This window comes from Zerene cesonia, chromosome 22, assembly GCF_012273895.1.
Source record: "Zerene cesonia ecotype Mississippi chromosome 22, Zerene_cesonia_1.1, whole genome shotgun sequence".
NCBI classification, from domain to species: domain Eukaryota; kingdom Metazoa; phylum Arthropoda; class Insecta; order Lepidoptera; family Pieridae; genus Zerene; species Zerene cesonia.
This window is the reverse complement of record NC_052123.1, coordinates 5,220,797-5,242,325: the sequence shown is the minus strand read 5'-3', so window position 1 is coordinate 5,242,325 and position 21,529 is coordinate 5,220,797. Positions and strand designations below refer to the sequence as shown.

At 33.2% G+C, this 21,529-nt stretch overlaps 1 protein-coding gene across 7 annotated transcripts in view; it reads left to right on the top strand.

Annotated features, from left to right (window-relative positions):
- Positions 1–21,529, top strand: part of LOC119835985 (hemicentin-2) — a 320,995-nt gene that overhangs the window by 271,765 nt on the left and 27,701 nt on the right. For all 7 annotated transcript variants that reach the window (XM_038361130.1, XM_038361129.1, XM_038361132.1 and 4 more), the window contains exon 7: positions 5,029–5,186. In XM_038361130.1, the coding sequence (XP_038217058.1) occupies positions 5,029–5,186 (158 nt within the window). The remainder of the gene's footprint in view (positions 1–5,028; positions 5,187–21,529) is intronic.

The following is a 21,529-nucleotide window of genomic DNA, read 5'->3' as shown; positions in this document are numbered from 1 at the left end:
CCGGAAAATTGCTTGGAGTACAGCACTTAAGTGATAGCTTAATGCTTGTTATGTAAAATATGGTGTGCCACAGGGATGAATCCTGGGCCCCTTGCTGTATATAGTGTATGCATTTATGTATGTTACATGAATGTGTGCTAAATTAAAAAGGCTTGGTATATAAGGACGCATTTTTATCTTTTTAATTGTATGTGAAATGTATTTTAATTATATGAGAATAGTAGCTGCGCCCCGCGGTTTCACCCGCGTAAGTCCGTATCCCGTAGGAATATCGGGAAAAAAAATTCCCTATATGTTATTCCAGTTGTTCAGCTGTCTACGTACCAAATTTCATTGCAATCGGTTAAGTAGTTTTTGCGTGAAAGAGCAACAAACACACACACACATCCTTACAAACTTTATAATATTAGTAGGATTTATAAAGATTAGTCTTAATATTTTTTCCTGTTTCAAAAGAAATGGATTAAATTGGTTTTCTGTTTATAATTAATAAAGCACGATATGTTACTTTAATATTTGAATATAGAGGTGGCTTATTGCAATCACAATGAATGACAATTCTATGTTTAGTTATTTTTACCAATGAAACTTTGAAATCGATAGAAATATCCGCATGTCAAGTAACGCAAGGCATGTGACATCTTTGCGTTTATTATAAATTCGTTGCTGTCTGTCTGTTACAATTTCACGCAAAAAGCTCTGGGGACATGGATGAATTTTTGAATATAGATAGATGGATTACAGGGTTAGCAATAGATATGATAGACTATTCTAAATTATTCAAATTTATAAACGTTTTCTATGGAATAAATAAGATACAAACGGTATGTTTAAGGTTGCAAAAATAACTAATGTTTGGGGTGAATTGTAGAATAACATTCTAAATAAAAAATAGCTGTAACTACGAGAAATTTTGAAAGAATAGAAAAAATTTGATCACGAGAAAGGATTCGAACCTGCGTATCTTGCCTAACCGTAGCAACGTCTAGCCTCTCGGCCACCCGTGATCCTGCCACTTTTTCTATTCTTTCATTATAAAGCATTTCAATGCTATAAAACTAAAAATTAAATTTAGCTGTAACTACAATAAAAATTTGCTATGACTTCACCGTGAGGTAAAATATATTACTTACTACTTATTGTAAGTAAATATACACTTATATTATAAAGAGGCAACTTGTATTTTTATGTTTGTAACGTTTCCACGCAACTACTGGTAGACCGATTTCAAAAATTCTTTCTCTATTGGAAAGCTGCAACTTCCCTGAGTGATATAGGCTATATATGTACCACGATTGAAGCCGGGGCGAACAGAATAGAATAGAATAAAATAGAGTAGAAAGAAAAAAATATATTTGATCCAATGCCAATCCAATATTTAATAGGTGATTTTTCAACTGGGCATGTTAGACGTAGACTAAAACTGCATAAACAGATTTTTGAAAAATCATTAATAAATTTATTTAGCTAGAAATCGAGCGTTATTTTGATTTTGATAAAACAAAAATCATATTTTATATTATTTTTAGTTTAATTTTTAAGCATTGAAATGATTTATAAATGAAAAATTTTAATAATAAAAGAAAAAATAGAAAAAATTGGTCCCGCCTCGTGGTCAAATATTATCCATTCTTTAAAATAATTGTCATCACCTATGATATATTTTTCAAACTACCTCCACTATGTGTTTATCTCACCCAAACCAGATATTTCGACCCTGTCTAACTTCGAGTGACAATTAATCAAACTTGAATACTTTGTGTGTATTTTATATAACTAAGCTAACACCAACTTGGGTGTGTATATAACTTCAATGCCAATATTGGAGATACAAGGCGACCGGATGCTGTGTCAGAATCTTTAGAATATTTGACGGTTTTGAAACACGATTTAGTGTAAAACACTAATATTTCAAAGAAGAAAGATTTTTTTTTTTAAATCGATATTAATTTTACATTACTACCTGCCCTCCCCAGCTCCGCCCGGGTAGTCATTTATCGTAATACAAATAATATAAACTATCCTATCTTTTAAGTCGGATCAAACGGGACATAGTGTGACAATTTGATAAAAAACCGTTGAGTAGTACGTTCCCGTACGTCTGTCACCAAGCTATAGAATCCCATGGACCGTGATAGTTAGTAGTTGCAATTTTCAGAGATGATGTATTTCAGTTGCCCGTATAACAACTTATAATTAATAATCGAGGTTAAGCAACAGTTGGAACAGTCATAAATTGGATGTGTGATTGATTTTGCAGATGCTCTTTAGCTTATTAACCAATTGTCGTGAATGGTTTTTAACCAATTGTCGTGTCTTTTTGTGTATTATAAGGAACGAGTTCCAACGCCCCGCGGTTTCACCCGTGTAAGTCCGTATCCCGTAGGAATGTCGGGATAAAAAGTTGCCTATATGTTATTCTAGTTATCCAGCTGTCTACGTACCAAATTTCATTGCATCGGTTCAGTAGTCTTTGCGTGAAAGAGCAACAAACACACACACATCCTTACAAACTTTCGCATTTATAATATTAGTAGGAAGTAGGATAAAATAAATAATAAATAGAAAAGAATTATATAACACGCTATATTTCTTTATATATGTTTGTATGTATGTCACAATACTCAAATCCGCACATAACATGAAAACATTACGTCCCCTTTTACCAAAATACATTGTAATTGGAAATTATTTCCCCATTACTCTCGTAATAAGTTATCAAAGGCTAAGTAATAAGAAATAACTTGACACGTGCAACTTTTTCCTGGTTAAGTTGTTAACTTACTTCAAAGATGTTGACGTATTTGCTCAAGTTTGTATGAACAGTAATTACTTCATTTATTTTATTGGCGGAAACATACGTATACTCTCTCTTATTAATATCCATGTCGTTTGAATATAATATTTAGATATTGTATTAAATGTTGTTTGCGTTAATAAGATATTTTTTTATTTATCTATTGCTATATAATAAATCTATTTATATCTTATATATCTATCTTCCTCTTCGAAAATACAAAATTGTGTCTTTGTAACCAAACATCACCGAAACGGCTGGACAGATTTTTCTGATACGCTTTCACTGGAAATCGAATAAGAGGTTTTTTTGGGTATTGCCAGCTCGCACCTGGGAAGGTACCAAAGCCCCACAGAAGGCCGGCGTGTAATAGTAACATGCCTGTTTCATTCGTAGAACGGGACGACTTGTATCTCTATTTTCCTAGTCCAATCATATCTTCTCCGTCAGTCCGTTTCATCATCATCAGCCCATATATGTTCCCACTGCTGGGACACAGGCCTCCTATGAGGGTTCAGGCCATAATCCACCACGCTGGCCAAGTGCGGGTTGGCAGATGTCACATGTCGTCGAACTTTTAATTCTTGGACATGCCGGTTTCCTCACGATGTTTTCCTTCACCGTTTAAGCAGTGGTGATGTTATCCACATGCGCAGATAAATTGAAAAATCAATTTATTTTCCAGTTTTTTATTTCAGTCCGTTTCTTATGCTTTAATTCTTAATATTATTAACCCACATTGAATTTAAATGGTACAACTTCATAGGATAAAGCGGGATAGTTGAAATTTATAATAGAAGAAGCAATCAAACTTAAATCCTTATACATCATCCAAACAGCCGATACCCAAAATTCAATGGCTCCTCTCAACTTCTATGAACCTAAGGGTGTGTTTACAGCGATGCACTGAGCGATATTTATAGTGGAAAGAGTCTAAGATAGACTTAGTAGACTTTGGAAAGATACTTGAAAAATATATGTCATTCTAATCACCTCTGAATACCAGTTACTTGCATAATTCACTATACACTAAAACCTACTCTTGCTTAGGGGGTGCGTGTGACGTTTTTACATTGTCTTTGTGAGTGTCCAATACGCATGCTCTTAAAATAATAACTTAGTTCTATGTATTGTGTATTTAAGCAACTGGTTCCATAAAATCTAATAATTAATTAATTTGTAATAATTTATGAAACAAAAAATCTAGCCGTCTTCCAACTATAAGGATTAGACCAAATTAAAACACGAAGGCACCAGCTGTCGATTGAGAAAGAATCGTCATAATCGGTTCACCCAGTCTAAAATTCTAAGGTAACAAACACAAAAAATACAGTCGGAATGAGATCCTTTTTACACGCTTTTTATTAGCTTCACCTGTATGTTTGTTTGTATGTTTGTTTGTATGTTTGTTTGTATGTTTGTTTGTATGTTTGTTTGTAACCGACTTCTTTGGGCGCGATTTTGACCCACTTTAAACGGCCAGATTTCGTTCAAACTTTGTAGATTTATTGAGGACCGATGACAATACACTAATTTGATAAAATTTTTCCATTTTTCAATTTGCAAAATATGATTTTTGTTAAAGCGTGTTTTTTAGTTTTTTTAAACTATTATTTATTTTATTAAGTCGGTTGAAGAATACTACGCCCCCGCTTCCGCTGCGCTTATGCCTGTAGTCACACCTCCAGCCCCTAAACTATTCGTCTCTAGGGGACACTTGGTAACTTATTCACAACTGCTGACTTTGCTAATAAAACATTTCGGACCCTGGGGTCCTGTCTATATGACGATTTGCGTCATTTTCCTGATGAATTTCCCTTTATGGATGAGGTCAAAGACAACTGGATATATAAATGGTAATAGTTTTTATTAATTTTAGTGGTCGTGGATTTTATATGTCAGAGCCAGCAAAGGAGCAGGTTGACCACCTCATGTTAAATAATCACCACCATCATTGCCATAATGTTTCATATTGGCTGCGATAGTTCTTAATCATCTCGATAGATGGCGTGGGGTGGCCTTTAGGCACATGAAACCGAAAGAGTAGAAGAAATTCCGTTTTCTGAAACAGGCACGGGTGGCACGGAAGAGGATGGACAATGACGTTTACGACGGAATATTAAACGACGAAATATTGGCAATGACGCGGGTTCGAATCCCGACTGTGATTAATATTTTTCTATTACAATATACTCACGTATTTCTTTAACAGCTCCTTTTCTCTTTTCCAGTGCCACCAAACAAGATAGCCATCTCCGGGGTGGGAGAGCACGTCACCCAGGGTACCCTCCTCACCCTGATGTGCGTTGTCTCCGGCGCGAGACCAGCCGCCACCATCGAGTGGTACAATGGCACTGAGCTGCTGACAACACAGACTCAGAACATACAGGTATGGGTTGACTTTTTTGTATTAGGAATGGGATATTTTACAAAGTGTTTCGCCTTTTTACCTTCGTTGGTTGTCTGATAGAGATCACTGAATAAATAAGACCGTTCATACAGGCAATCAATATTGTATCATATTATTTATTTTTTGTTGTGTTTTATCTTATTTACAGCTAACCACTCGTCCCGGCTCCGCCGATCTAGAATAAAAACAAGACAAAATATAGCTTCTTTTACCTAAAAAAAAAAATAACTTTCTGCTGGTGAAAGTATTATTTAATACGGTCTAGTAGTGTCAGAGGTAATTCATCTCGGTATTTGATTATTTGTTCGCAATGCAAACGCTATTATTTTTATTTCTTTACAAAATAGTGAAAAAAATAGAGGTGTCGATAATATGATTTTTTTTGTCTTGTATGAACCATAGTATAAAACCCTTGTTTTATATCGCTTTCCACCGTCTGTCTGTATAGATATTTTAAATTACTCAACAGATATTGGTGTTTTTTTAATAGATAGCGTGATTTAAGAGGAAGGTTCATACATATATATCATGCATTATTGTACCCGTGCGTAGCCGGGGCGGTTCGCTAGTAGGACATAATTTCATTTGAGGAGGTATATGAAAATAATAGAAACATATTTCTTTTACAAAAAAGCAACAACCCTGTGGGGGAGGTACCAAAACCAGGAGGCGCTAATGACAACAATTCCTTAACAAACACAAAAATTATTACATCAATTGACTAGAAACCCATAAAGCTAAATGGTTACCTTTTTGGGAAAGTCGGTAGAAAACTCATTAATATGAACATTTAAATCACACTGGAAGTTAATTCCACAATACACTTTCAACTCAATTAAAGATGCCATTTACAATAACTTAAAAGGTAAAATAAACGTAATTAATTCACGAGTACCCGCAAAAAGGAATCTACAAATATTTGCTGGTATAATGTAATTTCAATCGATTTGATTGAACGATTTTTACAATTCGTCAAATATTTTCAATGGTTTGCTGATTTTTTGCGATATCCTTTTTAGATACTAGCTTTTACGCCCGGTTTTGTGTACGTGGATTACTTTTTCGGTTTTTATTTAATTGGGTCAATATATGTAACTAGACTATGCTAACAGTCTAAGATTACACTCATAATAAAATACATAACACATAAGTTTTGAAATATACAAATACATAAGTTTTGAAACGGGGTATTCTGAGAACATATACATTAACAAATTATTTACTTACAAGAGAAATAATCTTTACTTACATTATAAATGCTAAAGTGTGTTTGTTCGTTTGTCTTTCTTTCACTTTGCAATTGAGCAATTTTTTGAGATGAGTTATAATCTACAAAGAATTATACAAACTTTTCCACATACAACTAGGTATATTGTTATCTACACGTGAAAACCATAACCCTGCTTCCTGCAGTCGGGTAAAAAGGTAACTTGCGTATTATATGGCAGCACTATCTGACACTCAGAAAGCTAATATCACTTAACTAACGAATATTAAATTGGGTTACTAAATATGATGTCATCTGCTCTAATGAAACTTTAACTGTGAGAGAGGACTTTATGTCATCTATATTATAGGTATTTTATGTGTATTTGATTTTAGGGTCTTAGAAGGTAAGCGTAATTTAATCAAATGATAGTGCGATTGCATTTTAAATAATACAATAGGTAAAACCAGTTTTAAATGCTTGAAACAGGCTTTCATTTACCACATTTACTTGTTTTAAAGTCTAAATAATCATTATATTTTTAGTTTTATTTATCATTTATTTCAGGCGTCTTAGAAGCCATATTAAATAAAAAAATATACTTACATATCTTTTATAGCAATAAATGCCTGATATTCGACATACCAAAAGCATAAGCGTAAGTATAATAAATATTAGAGATACTTCATGAACTGAACAGAAACAGAAGCTACATACGAGTGAAAGTTCCATCAAAATCGATCGACTCGTTGAAAAGATTAGTGGATTCAACTGAGCCAGGTCGACTGTAACCATTTCTAGAAAATACTAGAAAATGTTACTTAGTAAATCCAATCCCATAAAACGATTTTATATCCAGACTTTGGTACTAAATAAAATTTAGTTCGAGTCTAGATTTTACAGGCTATATAAAGATATATTTCTGGTAATTTCGAGAGCTGGCCGGAGTACGCGGCAGAGCCTCACCTGCTGTTAACAATAAAACCATGGAGCGGACATTTTGTTATATTTTTCAAATTAAAAAATAAATGGAGTGGAACATACAACTATATATTTTTAGAACACCATGGAATACAGTTTTACTACTATATAATTAACGCTAAAACAGCTATCGATTTGATGATAAGATCACAATCTTTTGTTAATTTTAAGTCGATTGCCACTAAGGTACATAAAATAAAAGACTTGATGAAATTTGACTACTGAGGTGGGTTGTGGCGTTCCTGCGAAGGACACGGGTTCGAATCTCGCCTTATTATATAGTTGTTTCTATTCTATAAATGGCTTAAATTAATAGTTTTCGATGCAATATATGCAACTAAATCTTACATACAAAGTATTAAAACCTATTGTATTTTTTTTGTTTTAATTTGCACCATATAATAGCCATTGCAACGACGAAAATGTTTTTAAAAGATCAAATTCAATCAAATTCATTTAACACTTTATGAACTAACAGATTCACATACATACATTCGTTTATAAGTGAAAACTATAAATTAAAGCACAATGTAATTCACATAATAACAGTTAAGGTAAATCTGCGTTTATAAATATTGCAGCCCTGGCTCTGTCATTAAACAATTACCAGCTTAGTTGTTTAAGTTTAATTATGATGTAAGCATTTCCTTGTTATCATTAATGAATATAACAGTCACGAAACTTCTGTATGTATTGGAATTAGGGGTATTGAATTTAACTCAACGAATATTAATAAATTGAAAAGTGTAATCGTTTGTTAGAAAGAGCTGTTACCAGGAACTGCTGTTTCGAATTGTTTTATTTTTGGTGGTGGATTGAGTATATTTAGATTTTAGAGTAGTGATAAAAAATTCGGCTATTAACCACGTCACCACGGTTAAAATCGGTGGAAGAAAACGATTTTGGCATGTGACATCAGTCTATCTACAATTGACTAGTGTGGATTCTGGCCTGAAAACACTTAGAAGAAACCCTCATTTTCCTGCAGTTTGTACAAATATGCGTTGATGATGAGTCTTTATATCGATTAAGGCTATCAACGCATCTCCTATTTAGAGTTAGCATCTTCAAATATTGATCGGATTAGTTACAAGGCTTACTTACAAAATAGTTTGCTAGATTAATCTGAGGTTTCACGTCTTTTATATGATTTATTATAAACATTGTAATAAATATAACATGCCTTTAGTAACAGTGAAAGTGTCATACTTCCGCTTCTCACTTCTTTTAACGCTAGAAATTATTATTAGCGATAAGTTAAATCTAAAAATATGTTTATGATCAACATCATACATACAAAAATTAAGTTAAAATTATGCTTAGAACAGAACGCTCAAAGCTTAGTTCTAATAAAATTGAATTATATATAGTAATATTACTATGACGTCTTATAGATATCTATAAGACGTCATTCAAACGACTTCTTAAGAAACCGAACAAAGGAAAATAGTTTTCGAATTGAAATTAAGACCGCTCCACGGTTCCCTCTGTTCCATTTACCGCTAGCCGTCAGCACCCCCGACTCCAATAAGTCAAATTCAATAAAGTTCACAAACGAAAACCTTACACTTTCTTACTTCTCGCCGGTTAAACTTTTACTGTGTTTAGTAAAAATTAAAAGCGTTTCCAATTCTTTTGTTCTGCTGCTCAACTGTGTTTATAGTACAAGCTAGTCGCCCCGGCTCCGCCCGGGATAGCAGAAACAATATTGCGATCTAATATGGATTTCTGTTAGTGAAAAAAATGAACGTGAGATCATGACAATAGATCTAATGAGAACTTAATGGTTTTAAAACGACTGTTCCACTGACATTTTGATGACATTTGAAAAATTTGATTACGAGGCAGGATTCGAACCTGAGTCGTGATCAAATTTCGAACCTTTCGAACCTGCGTATCTTGCCTAACCGTAGCAACGTTTGCTACGGTTAGGCAAGATACGCAGGTTCGAATCCTGCCTCGTGATCAAATTTTTTCTATTCTTTCAAAATTTCTCATTTATAAAGCATTTCAATGCTATAAAAACTAAAAATTAAAAAAAAAAAACACTGCATTATTAACATTAATTTATATGTTATTTACTAACTTTAATGGATTTCTGTTACCTATTTATTTTAAAGTAAATGTTCACCCTGATACATATATAGCCTACGTCATTGAAGTTGCAGGTAAATGGTGAAAGAATTTTTGATATCGGTCCAGTGGTGTTTGTGTTAAAACGTTACAAACATAAAAATACCAAAGTTTTCTCTTTGTAATAATAAGTGTAGATTTACATATAATATATTTCACCTCACGGTGAAATCATGGCAAGCTCTTTTATTAAATTAATTAAAAAACACACACAAATCGACTTATCCCTTTATAGTAATCTACAGAAGAACACACGTACACACAATCTGCCCAATACAGATTTAAAACACATTTCATGCCTTAATACTTTAACATCCGCAGTTAATGAAAATTAATTTAAAAAATTACAGTTTATTCTCGTTATCAGGGCGAGAGTTGGGAATTTACGATCGAATTAAGTTCAGAGATAACAGCACCGGAATTCTTATTAAAATCTTGAAAGTTAAATGAAAATTAATGTTTTTGGACCCGAAATTATGGGCGGTTAATGTTGCGTAATCAAATGTCAGATACCGCGTTGATTAAAACAAATAAATAATGTCTCCTACAAAAAAAGGTTACGTCCCTGAAGAGGTACCAGTCGAAATTCTAAAATGGGACGAAGTAACAAAAATGTTCTGTCAAACACAAAAGGAATCACGTCAGTCGAGTTAAAACCCACGCGGTTATCGAGTAAATAATTTAATGTGGGTGTCGAGCATGCTTCGGCACGAATTGGGCCAGCTCGCACCGGGGAAGTACCACACCCCCATAGAAAACCGTGAAATAATAGCATGCTATTGTGTTTTTTACGGTGAGTGGGGGGGCGGATGCCCGTTTTTTTTTTCCTCACCCTTCCCAGTCCATTCCTTCTTTCCTGTCGTCAATCGTGTCCTTATCCCTTACTCCATAAAAGTGGGCAGCGCATTCGCAGAGGTAGTGTCTCTGCGAATGCGTTGGTGAATGAGTGAAGTACACGGGCGGTGGTGATCGCTTATCATCAGACGAACCACCAGCTCAGTTGCCCGCTATGACATAAAAAAAATGAAAAAGATTCGAATTAAAAAAAGCAAATAACGACAACGAACGATATAAAGAGAGCTAAATAATTCAATAAAAAGTAATCACCACTATTCTTTCATTTTTAAATATAACATTTTAAACTTGTAGATAAATGAAAAAATGTACTTTTTTAATGATTTATCTTTCAGGTCGCAATGAAGCGATGTCGTCACACGATTTTTATGTCTGCTGATTAATTTATTAATTAATTAGGAGCTGGAGAGTTTTGTAGCTTGTTCTTTAGTGCGAATAAATATCTCATGCCCATAGAAAATTCCTTTGACTACGCGAGTGAAGCCGCTGGTGAAAAGCTAGTATTTTTATATTGAGTAAATTGATAAGGGACATTGTTAAGAGTAAAAAAAAGTAATTAATAAATTAATAATAGAGGTTTTTAATTGTGGTTCAAGCCCCCTTGCTAGGCAATTTCTGTGTTAGGAGGACCTAATCCATTCCTAGGAGTTATATAACATACTAAAATTTAATAATTTCAATTTAATTTTCTTAAAGAAAAATCTGATCAAAAATCAAAACAATAACATTCAATTAACAGTTCATAAATTAATGAGTTATGCTCAGGCATACACAGAAAGTCTGCAGATACCTATTTAAGGTTCCAGGCCCGTTAAAAGGGACCCCAAAAGGAAATTTATCCAGTCATCCCTCAATGTCAACTGCGTTTAACAAAAAAATACTCGAATCTCTCTTTTTACATCTTTTGTGCGGCCTTTGTGAATATTACATGGGCTCATTATTTTCAGGGGAATCACTTTAAATTAGTTCTGATATATTATACTAGCTGCGTCAAGCGGTTTCACCCGCGTCCGTTTAAAGGATTGCATTATATTTATTTTAACATTTTTACGTGTATAAATTAATAATAAATTATTTGTAGGTATAAAATAGTGTTTATTATATAATCCTACTATCCTACTAATATTATAAATGCGAAAGTTTGTAAGGATGCGTGTGCGTTTGTCGCTCTTTCACGCAAAAACTACTGAACCGATTGCATTGAAATTTGGTACCTAGACAGCTGGACAACTGGAATAACATATAGGCAACTTTTTATCCCGATATTCCTACGGGATACGGATATAGTGTTTAATGAATGCACTGTATAGCCTCACATCTATCTTAGCAACGAAAATATTCAAATCCTCGGCTCAAAGTTTCACGAGAAGTTTGCATTCCTTTGAAAAAACTTGACTAACGTTTTTAGGGAGAGCCTCTTTGCCGCACGGTGGGATCGAATTAACGCTAGTGATGTGAGGTTTATCGATATGTTATATTAGCGCTTTTAACAGTAAACGATTTTTGTTGCAAGGGCACATTCGCTGGACAATGGGATAGGTTAAAGCGTGAAGTTTATCGGTAAACCCACCAACGGTGATATCGGTTCTTATTTCGGTTTAAATAGTAGTTTTCTTTTTGTGATCATTCATAAATTCTAGAATAAAACAAGTAGCTTGAAGCTCTGTTGTATGCACCTTATCGTTAAGTGATATGCATTTTTTTTTCATATATATAAAATATTCGTATACATAACTAGTATCTTGTGTAGTTTTGACACTTCAAAACTGCTGACTAGGTGAACCGATTTTTATGATTCTTTTTTTGAAAACTGGTGCCTCCTATTTGATCCCAAATATTAATTATTTATTGTCATATGATCTAGTTCTGACACTTCGAAGGCGGATTTGTTTCCTGTTAAAAATAAAATTAAAAAAAACATCGATACTAACCTTGAGTTTCACGAACGGCACATCACTAGTGCTCAAAGCCTGTATACGTACTACCCAAACTTTTGTGTAATTATTTTAATTGACGACATTTCTTAACGGAGAATCGTGTTTCACTCTTACACATAATTTGTTCTTTTGTGTTCAAAATCTGGCGTAAAGCATAAGACACTAGATTTCTGGTAGTAGTTTTTGCTTATTATAATAAATAGATATCCATATTGTATCTTCATGTACACATCATTTATTTTATGTCATAAGCGGGCAACTGAGCTGATAATTCGTCTGATGGTAAGCGATCACCACCGCCCTTGAACATACGTGAGGTAGTGCTCCTCCCTAAAGGGATAAGGGAAAGGGAAAGGAAAATTCAAATTCAAATTTCATCGAAATCGGTTCCGTGGTTTGGTCGTTCATTAAGATGAGATACCCGCGTAACATCACCCATAAAAGTTACCCCAAGAACAAATCAAAAATAAATACTAATTAATTTATCATGTTATTAAAACACCAACATGCACATGTCGTTAAATAACTAAATAAATAACAGCTGAAGCAAAAACCTATATTCGCAAATATAGGTTTTTGCTTCAGCCCCACACAATTTTACTCTAAATTTAATTTAGATGACGCCATAAATATCATGTAAGCCTTCCGCTTGCGCCAAGAAGCAGTTTTTGTTAGACTTAGACGGAATTACCCATTCGCAGTTTTTGCTGTAATAACGTTCAAGTGTTTCACATTTCGCTGATAATCAGTGGAATTGCTGCTACTTTAGCTAACGGCCGAAAGAGATTTCGATTATCCTTAACCAACTGTGATGGTGTGATTTATTTCAATGCTTTATTGGCACAATCTATGGTTTATTTTACAATCACGACTTTACGATACAGAGTAGTTTGTTAGATGTATAATAAAAATAAAATATAATATATATAAACCTTCCTCTTGAATCACTGTAACTATATTATCATATAGACAAAAGTATACAAACATATAGATGGAAGCGGGAAGCGACTTTTTTTTGTACTACGTAGGTTATACAGCTGTAGGCTAAATCTTTCATCCTGAATTACAATTTTGGGTTTTTGAAAAAAATCCCTCTACCCTCGACCCCCTGAATAAATCATTTTCATTTAAATATTATATATATTTATTTTAAATTCCTTTATTGTGCTAACAACACATCAAGAACGATATATACTAAAATATACAACACTAAATTAATTCCTCTACCAGACACCCTTATCATTTTAGAGTAGCTATTCGGTCCAGCCGTTTTAACAGCATCTGCTTGCAAACAAGGCAACCCTGTTGTCTCAATATAGAATTAAATAATGTCCTCATTAAAATACTTAATGAGAAGCTTCGACACAATATGTCGCGTAATATAATCCGAATTAACCAATACCTGACGCGGTGACGTCTTTAATTAAAATACACCACAAGGGAGATTGAATTTAGGTTAAAACTTGGATGTATGGATGCTGGATGAGTCCATTATTATCTGCTTTAGTATGCTTCTTTCAATAATTCGTTTTATTAATAATGGAACAGGATTTGTTAAGATTATAAACATAAATAAAGTAACACATTTTAATATTATTAACCTCTTGTTATTTCTAGTTTTTAAATAACAACTTGTTGCATTGTAGCCCACTATGGATAACATTATATAATTGTCCCTTTAAAATATAATAACATTTTAAACCGCAAGTTTAAGGGTCGGTAATTTAAAGGAACGAGAAGTCTATCTACGTCCATCATCGCCATCATCACCATCGTCATTATCATCATCATCATCAGCCAATACATGTTTCCATTGCAGGAACATGTTCCCACTTTCCCACGTATTACCAAATATAATAAAATTAAAAATTGTTTAATTGAAATTTTAGCATCACATAATTAAGGCATGTTTTTTCTCTATCTTCACTGGCTTTTGTAAACGTTTATAGAAAAAATAAATTCTCTAGCTGCGCCCCGCGGTTTCACCCGCGTAAGTCCGTATTCCCTAGAAATATCGGGATAAAAAGTTGCCTATATGTTATTCCAGTTGTTCAGCTATCTACGTACCAAATTTCATTGCAATCCGTTGAGTAGTTTTTGCGTGAAAGAGCAACAAACACACACACATCCTTACAAACTTTCGCATTTATAATATAAGTAGGATAACTAAACCAGCATTCAACAGCTGTATTAAACCGAACCAAAAAATGATCAACTCGATATCATTCTTAGCCCAGCACAGCCACATTTCAGCGGAATTAACATATAATATTAATTACTCCAATAAATCACGTATTAAGCTCATTAGAGGCATCAATTATCTATATACCCAGGTGCCCTTAATGTATTGGCTAGCAATTTTTCATTACGTCAAGTCGGTGATAGATTTAGGAACTTACGGAGGTTTTTATTGCTATGTTTACTTGGGGTTCGATATTGAAACCTTGATGTATGTTCGTAAACCGTCTTGGGCTGGTTTTAGTACCGCACACGTGTAGGTATCAGAGCTACACGTTGTTCTAAACCGCTTCATAGAGGTTCATACGTTTCGGCCGTCAGCAACGGTCAGCGTGATGTTAGCGTGACTCTGAAATCTGCCTTAGTAAATACTTCTTGTGAAATGTCTTTGTACCTTTGATTTGATTTTAGTGAACGTATTCCACGAGTGATGTGTAAATAATGAAAATTCTTTGTAAAGATATTTTATGTTTATCTATAAGAAATATTTGTTATTAGTTTTTAACGCAAAATATAACCTCAGTAATTGTAGCATCATCACCTTATGAAATAATAACACTTATTAGTAATAAAACTTTAAAATTAATCAAAGTATACAACAGCTGAGCCACTATAATACAATTATTAAAGTAATATTAATCTATCCTTATAACATAAAGCTGAGCAGTTTGTTTGCACGCTAAAATCAGTAACTACTGGACCGATCTTATAAATTATTTTCGTTGGATAGGTACGTGACCCTTAGGGTCTCTTAATAGCTAAAATCAAACAATTAAAATAACATTTCGATCCTTTATTATTAACATCCCACTACTGTACCAGGAACTAGTTAACAAAATTGCCCCTTAATATGACGATTACAAGTTTTCTATAGACTCACCCTCGCACCCGGCTTCGCTCATTATTCATAATGATCCCGTTAAAGCAACGCTCCAATTAAATCCGCTTTAATTGCAATGATTCATGTTTCTGTAATATTTCGTGATTAAAAGAAATATATTAAATACGGTAAATAAGTTTCTATAGGAATTCAAAGTAATGAAATGTTAGATTTAAACTTTTGATATGAAATGGCTGAAAGAATTACTGAAATGTCAATTTTTAAAATACTAGACGCACGTCCCGACTCCGCCCGGATATCAAGATTCCTGTTTTATCCCAAGGGAACATTTATACGTGATAAAAATTTCATCAAAATCCGTTCAGTACTTTCAGCGTGATTGACGGACAAACATCCAAACAAACTTTCACATTTATAATATTAGTATGATCATCCATACTTTCAAATACACATTGTAACATATTTATAATTAAAACACACAATTGTGCTACAGGGTCTTAATAACTTCAGTTCTGTTTATTCAACTTGATTAATTGCTTTTCTATCAAAAATAATTAATGCTCAAAGAACTGCATCGCAGTTTTCGATTACAAAACTTATTGTTTTAAACAGTAGATAAGAAATATAGTGCTTCTATGTAGATTTATATGTATTTTCAAACAGATCAAGCAGATAACTTATGTTATTGTTTGTTAATGTTGAAAACTCACAATACAAGTTTAGAGTTTTAGATGTTTTTTTTTTTTAATATCGCTTAATTCACTGGCGCAACTTTTCTATTTTTAATGTTTCATCATTAAATCATTTAATTATTATATTTAATGTTTAATTGAAATACAAATATTGCTTTTAATAAATAACATAATATGAAGCTCTTTTTGTATTTAAATTGAAAATAAAATAGAATAAAAGTGAAGCTAGCGATTAAAGTAGTTTTAATTCAAAAATCTTTAACTCTTATTTATAATGAAACCATTATATTTTATTAGATACGTTAATGAATGAAATAAATGGTTTATATCATAAAAAAATAACAAATCATGGTTATAATGGAAAAATGATTCAAAACTCTTTGCATTGTAAGATTTTTAAAAACTGATTAAAAATTAATGGTTATTTGGCTATTGAACATTTTTTAACTCGAAGCGCTTCAACCGCGGTCCTGTACTTATTTAAAGATATTTAAGTTGCGCTAAAGCGATGGAAACTCATAAAAGTCTTCCCCGCTGAACCGTTAACAGCGTACATAATTAATTGATTTTAATTCGTTACGCGAATAGAAACAGTGCGTGCCGTGAAAATCGATATATTCTTTAAGAGATTTCAGTATTTTTTGTTTGTTTGTTCGAACGAACATCCATGCATACATCCACACTTGCAATTTTTCACGTTTATAATATTAGTTGGGTTAGGGTGTATACATGAAATAGCAGAAAATAGAATAGAAGTAGTTTATTAGATGTTATTGTACATATAAACCTTCCTCTTGAATCACTCTATCTAAATCCGTTGCGTAGTTTTAACGATTTAAGCATACATAGGGACATAGGGACAGGGAAAGCGACTTCGTTTCATACTATGTAGTGATGCGTCCCAATCTCCACGGCCAGCGCTACACCCACGAATATTTTCAGTGTTTTATTTCTCCATGAGAACAGTTTAAAGACGGCTCCTCGTTTAATTTTCTTTATTGCTTAGTTTTTCTTTTGTACTCTGCCTTAATCTTGGTGGTAAATTTATTTTTCGTTAACAAACATTTTTTTTTATAATTTACCGCAGAAAAAAATACCTAATGAGTATTTATATATAGGAATATATTTTGTAATAGCGGGCAACTGAGCTGGTCACCAATGATCACCAATGCGCTGCCGTTTTAAAGGGGTAGAGGATAAGGAAGGAGTTGACGATGCGAATAATGGAATAGACTGGAAGGGTGTGAGAAAGGGTACAGGCCTCTGACTCCCAAGATTATCAATTCTATCTCATTTCTACAACTGAGAAACGGAAATCCCATCTAAATCGGTTCAGGCATTTAGGAGTTATTGTAACAAACTTCTAAGGGCACTTAAATATTCTCACCCCACATATATAACACTGTTTTAAGCATTCTATAAACCGTATATATAAGTCTCAAGTTTAATATATAATTTATTCCTCTTTGTTGATTTATTACTAAAATCGCAATATAACGTTGCGATATCAGCCTTTAAACATCGTCTTAACACGTAAACTGCGTAATCGCTTAAGACATAGTGCTGTTCCCGCTACTTATCGATAAATTAAATAACATTTCAGTTAATACGCGAACTATAATAGCGAGGCGAACTTCCACAATGAAATGTCAAACTCGCTAACAGGTTTAATTCCCATTCAGTTCTTTTCAACAATTTAAAGATTTAATTGAAGCTATTTCGTTGGGCGAAGTTTTGCTGGCTCTGCTTCGGAACAACTAGTGAGAGAACATAATATCGATGAGTTTAATATAATATTGTACTAAAAGAAATAGCCAATACAGATGCAATTTTTGGGAATGTAAAAAATGGAATGCCTTTACTAGCACACATTACAACACAAATATTAATACTATTTAATTCTATATATATATATATTCTGGATTTTCGTCATATATACTTTTTATGAACACTCTGTATACAATATTATATGTATCTAATGTAGTGTTTACTTACAAATGTACACTACTGAAATTTAGTATTTTATCTCAATATAACGATAATTAACATTAACTATTATTACAAAGATTTACATCTATAAATTCTCATTCACTACCTGCATAAAATATAAAGCACAGAATTATTATTCTGCGATGAAATAGATTATCGATAAGCACTTAGCACATCACTAGTACTTAATCCGATTACTCTAGTAGGCTGCATTTAAGGTACATTCAAGTCGTAAATGTTTTCCTCGGTTGCCTTGGGACGGATTTGCAGTGTAACTTTTAGAGCCTCTAATATAATCTAGACTTGCTTCACAATCTGGTTTCGTGTGGTGCGAAATAATTAACAAATATTTATAGATTGCATTATTGAAACAAGGGTCGTCCGTTTTTTATTATACTATTATTGAAAAGCTGAAGAGTTTGTTTGTTTGTTTGAACGCACTAATCTCAAGAAGTACTGGTCTGATTTGAAAAATTCTTTTTGTGTTAGATAGCCCATTTATTGAGGAAGGCGGGTGAAGCCGGGGCGGACCACTAGTTCAAAATATACACCATGAGTATTAAAAGTGTTTATGTGAGCTAATGACCACCTGCTCGATCTGTCCTAAAAAGAGAAGCAATAAATTATAGGTTTACCTGAACCCTGACTAGACAGTTTTCTTTTTATTGAAGTTAATTATCAAGTTAGATTAAAAAATAACTTAGCAAAAACTTCATTTCTATTAGGTTTACTTAGGTATTTTGTACTAAGTTAATTAAGTTACGACTTACGTGCCTTCGAACCCAGCGAGTCAATGTTATTTATTCTTGTTTGCCCTCTAATTGTCTCGTATTTATTGTAATGTACTTTATTCAATTAATGTTATCTTAATAATAATGAAAATTGGGTTTTAAGTCAGTTAAATTGAAAAATCGAGAAAAATACCGCCTTAAATCCTGTGTCATTTATTTTTTTTTTTAATTACGAACGAATTTAAATTACAATTGGAAACAAAAAAAGATCATTTATAATTCATTTACTAATCGAAAAGTGGAATGGCAACGATGCGATGTCGGTGAGAATTACCTAACTAGTACCTAACTTCTATTACAGATAAAATAATACTAGGTATAATATATAGGATGTTTTGTATAAAAAATGGTTGCCTGTAAAGTCGGTTTTACGGGCGAAGATTTTACGTGACAACGTCTTTTTCTCGGTAGAATATTTATTGATATGAATATTATTAAATTGCACAATAGGAACAAGGAATTGAATGAAAATAAGAATTGCACAAATTTTAACTATAGAAAATATATTTTGTTTACTAAAAAGACAGAGACAGAGACACAAGCACGCGCCGATTCAATGCGCCTAATTCTCTAGTGCTGCGCGCGCGGCGGACCGATCATAGTTCGGTGACTCATCGTAACGTTACCGGGCGTTACACTTTTTTATGAGTGCCTCCGAGCCGCAACCTAATTTAAGACGTTGTCACGTCAAAACTAAAATTGATGCATTTTAGCTATTGACAACTACATATATATTATTTTTGGTGAGTAGTCTTGGGTCATTTTGTTTACGTAGTTAAATCTGTTTTAACCGTCGTTGCTGAAAACGAAGGAAGTTCTCAATTTTAATGAGTTTTTTCTGTTTTGTTGCTCGATAACTCCGTGGGTTCTCAACCCATTAACGAGATTCATTTTGTGTTTGAAAGGTAAGGGAATTATTTGGTCCCATTTTAGAGTTTGGTATGGTACCTCCCACCAGGGACGTTAGAAACCTTTGTATGAAAATATTGTATTGGAGACGACATCCACCCAGGTTTTATCAGAGTCAAATAACCAATAAATGAATAAATAAACCTCTAGAATTTAGTGGTATATATGAAGTAACTTTTATAGATATCTCTATCTATCAGCCTCGACTCTGTTCGCGTTGTCTACATCTACAGATTACATATAATATTAGAATGTTTGATTATGATAACAAAACTGTTTTTACATCAAATATCTAAAACATACACAATGGTTTGCTTCTTACAACTTCGGTGTAATCCTTGGAATGTCTGAACGGATTTTAATGTGATTTCCATATTATATTTGGTATTTCCATATTTATTTGGTATTTTATGTAAAGATATGGAACGACTGAACATTTATCAACGGATTTTAATTGAATAGTAGGAGACAAGTAACAACAACTCGTAAAGCATCGTTCCGGTTGAATTTAATGTAAAAAAATATCAAATTTTCCATAAGTCTTAGTCAAAGCTATTTTTAATTACGTCCCTGATTTTCTCAAAATACCCTTGCATTCAGAAGCTTTAGAAAGTTTTATTCTCAAGTGCGCAAACCATGTTACTTTTTATTAAATACATCTTTAACTTGAAATTACGCATTCGCTAACGCAGCTCTGATTTTAACGTTTAAATTATTAATGGGAAGTTTGAGAAATGTTTTTAGGGATCCGTGGACAATTTATTACGGAGAGTTTACGTATTTTTTATTTTAATATGTCCTTACGTGGGCAAGGCAGCGCGTGGTTCGCTTGTAAGTAAATTAAATAAATGAATGTATATTGGGACTTCTGTAAGCTAAAGAAAATGATATGTCTTTAAAAATATAATCTTTATTGTACAGGCTAGTATAAAAGTATAGCTTCACTAGCTGTGCCCCGCGGTTTCACCCGCGTCAGTCCGTATCCCGTAGGAATATCGGAATAAAAAGTTGCCTATATGTTATTCCAGTTATCCAGCTGTCTACGTACCAAATTTCATTGCAATTGGTTCAGTAGTTTTTACGTGAAAGAGTAACAAACATCCATACATCCATACAAACTTTCGCATTTATAATATTAATAGGATAGGATATCACTCACGATACAGCTTTGTAACAGCGAAAGAATTTTAAAAACAGCGGTTTAACAAAATAGTTTCTTTAACATGATTTGTTTAGATGTAAATTAAAAAAAGGGGATTTCAACGGAACCCTCGAGCGTACCCCTTACGCACCTCACGGCTATTTCCATTCGTCCCAGCTCCCACGAACTTTGCGCGAACTTGGAGCGAGGAGAAAAAGGATTTTCTGAAAACATTTTTGAGATTTTTTGCGGCACTTCACTTGTACATCGTCGCTGCGTAAAAAGCACTTTCCGTCTTTGTATAATACTATTTATATACTTACGCTATGCTCGCGACTTTTTGGTCGTAGTGACGTAGCTAACCTATAGCCTGTTCAGTCTTTCAAACGGCTGATAGATTATCAGCCGGTTAATTAAATGGCGTTATATTAATTTAACGTTTGATTCAATTGGAAAATGAAGACTGAAATTTTTCTTAATGAGCTGATCTGATCCAATGAAAATAAGTATTATTTTAATATTTTCCTGTTGAAGGTATACTTAGTCTGGCCATAAATACTGTTACACTTAATTATAAAAAAATATTACATTTGAATTTCGAATCTGTC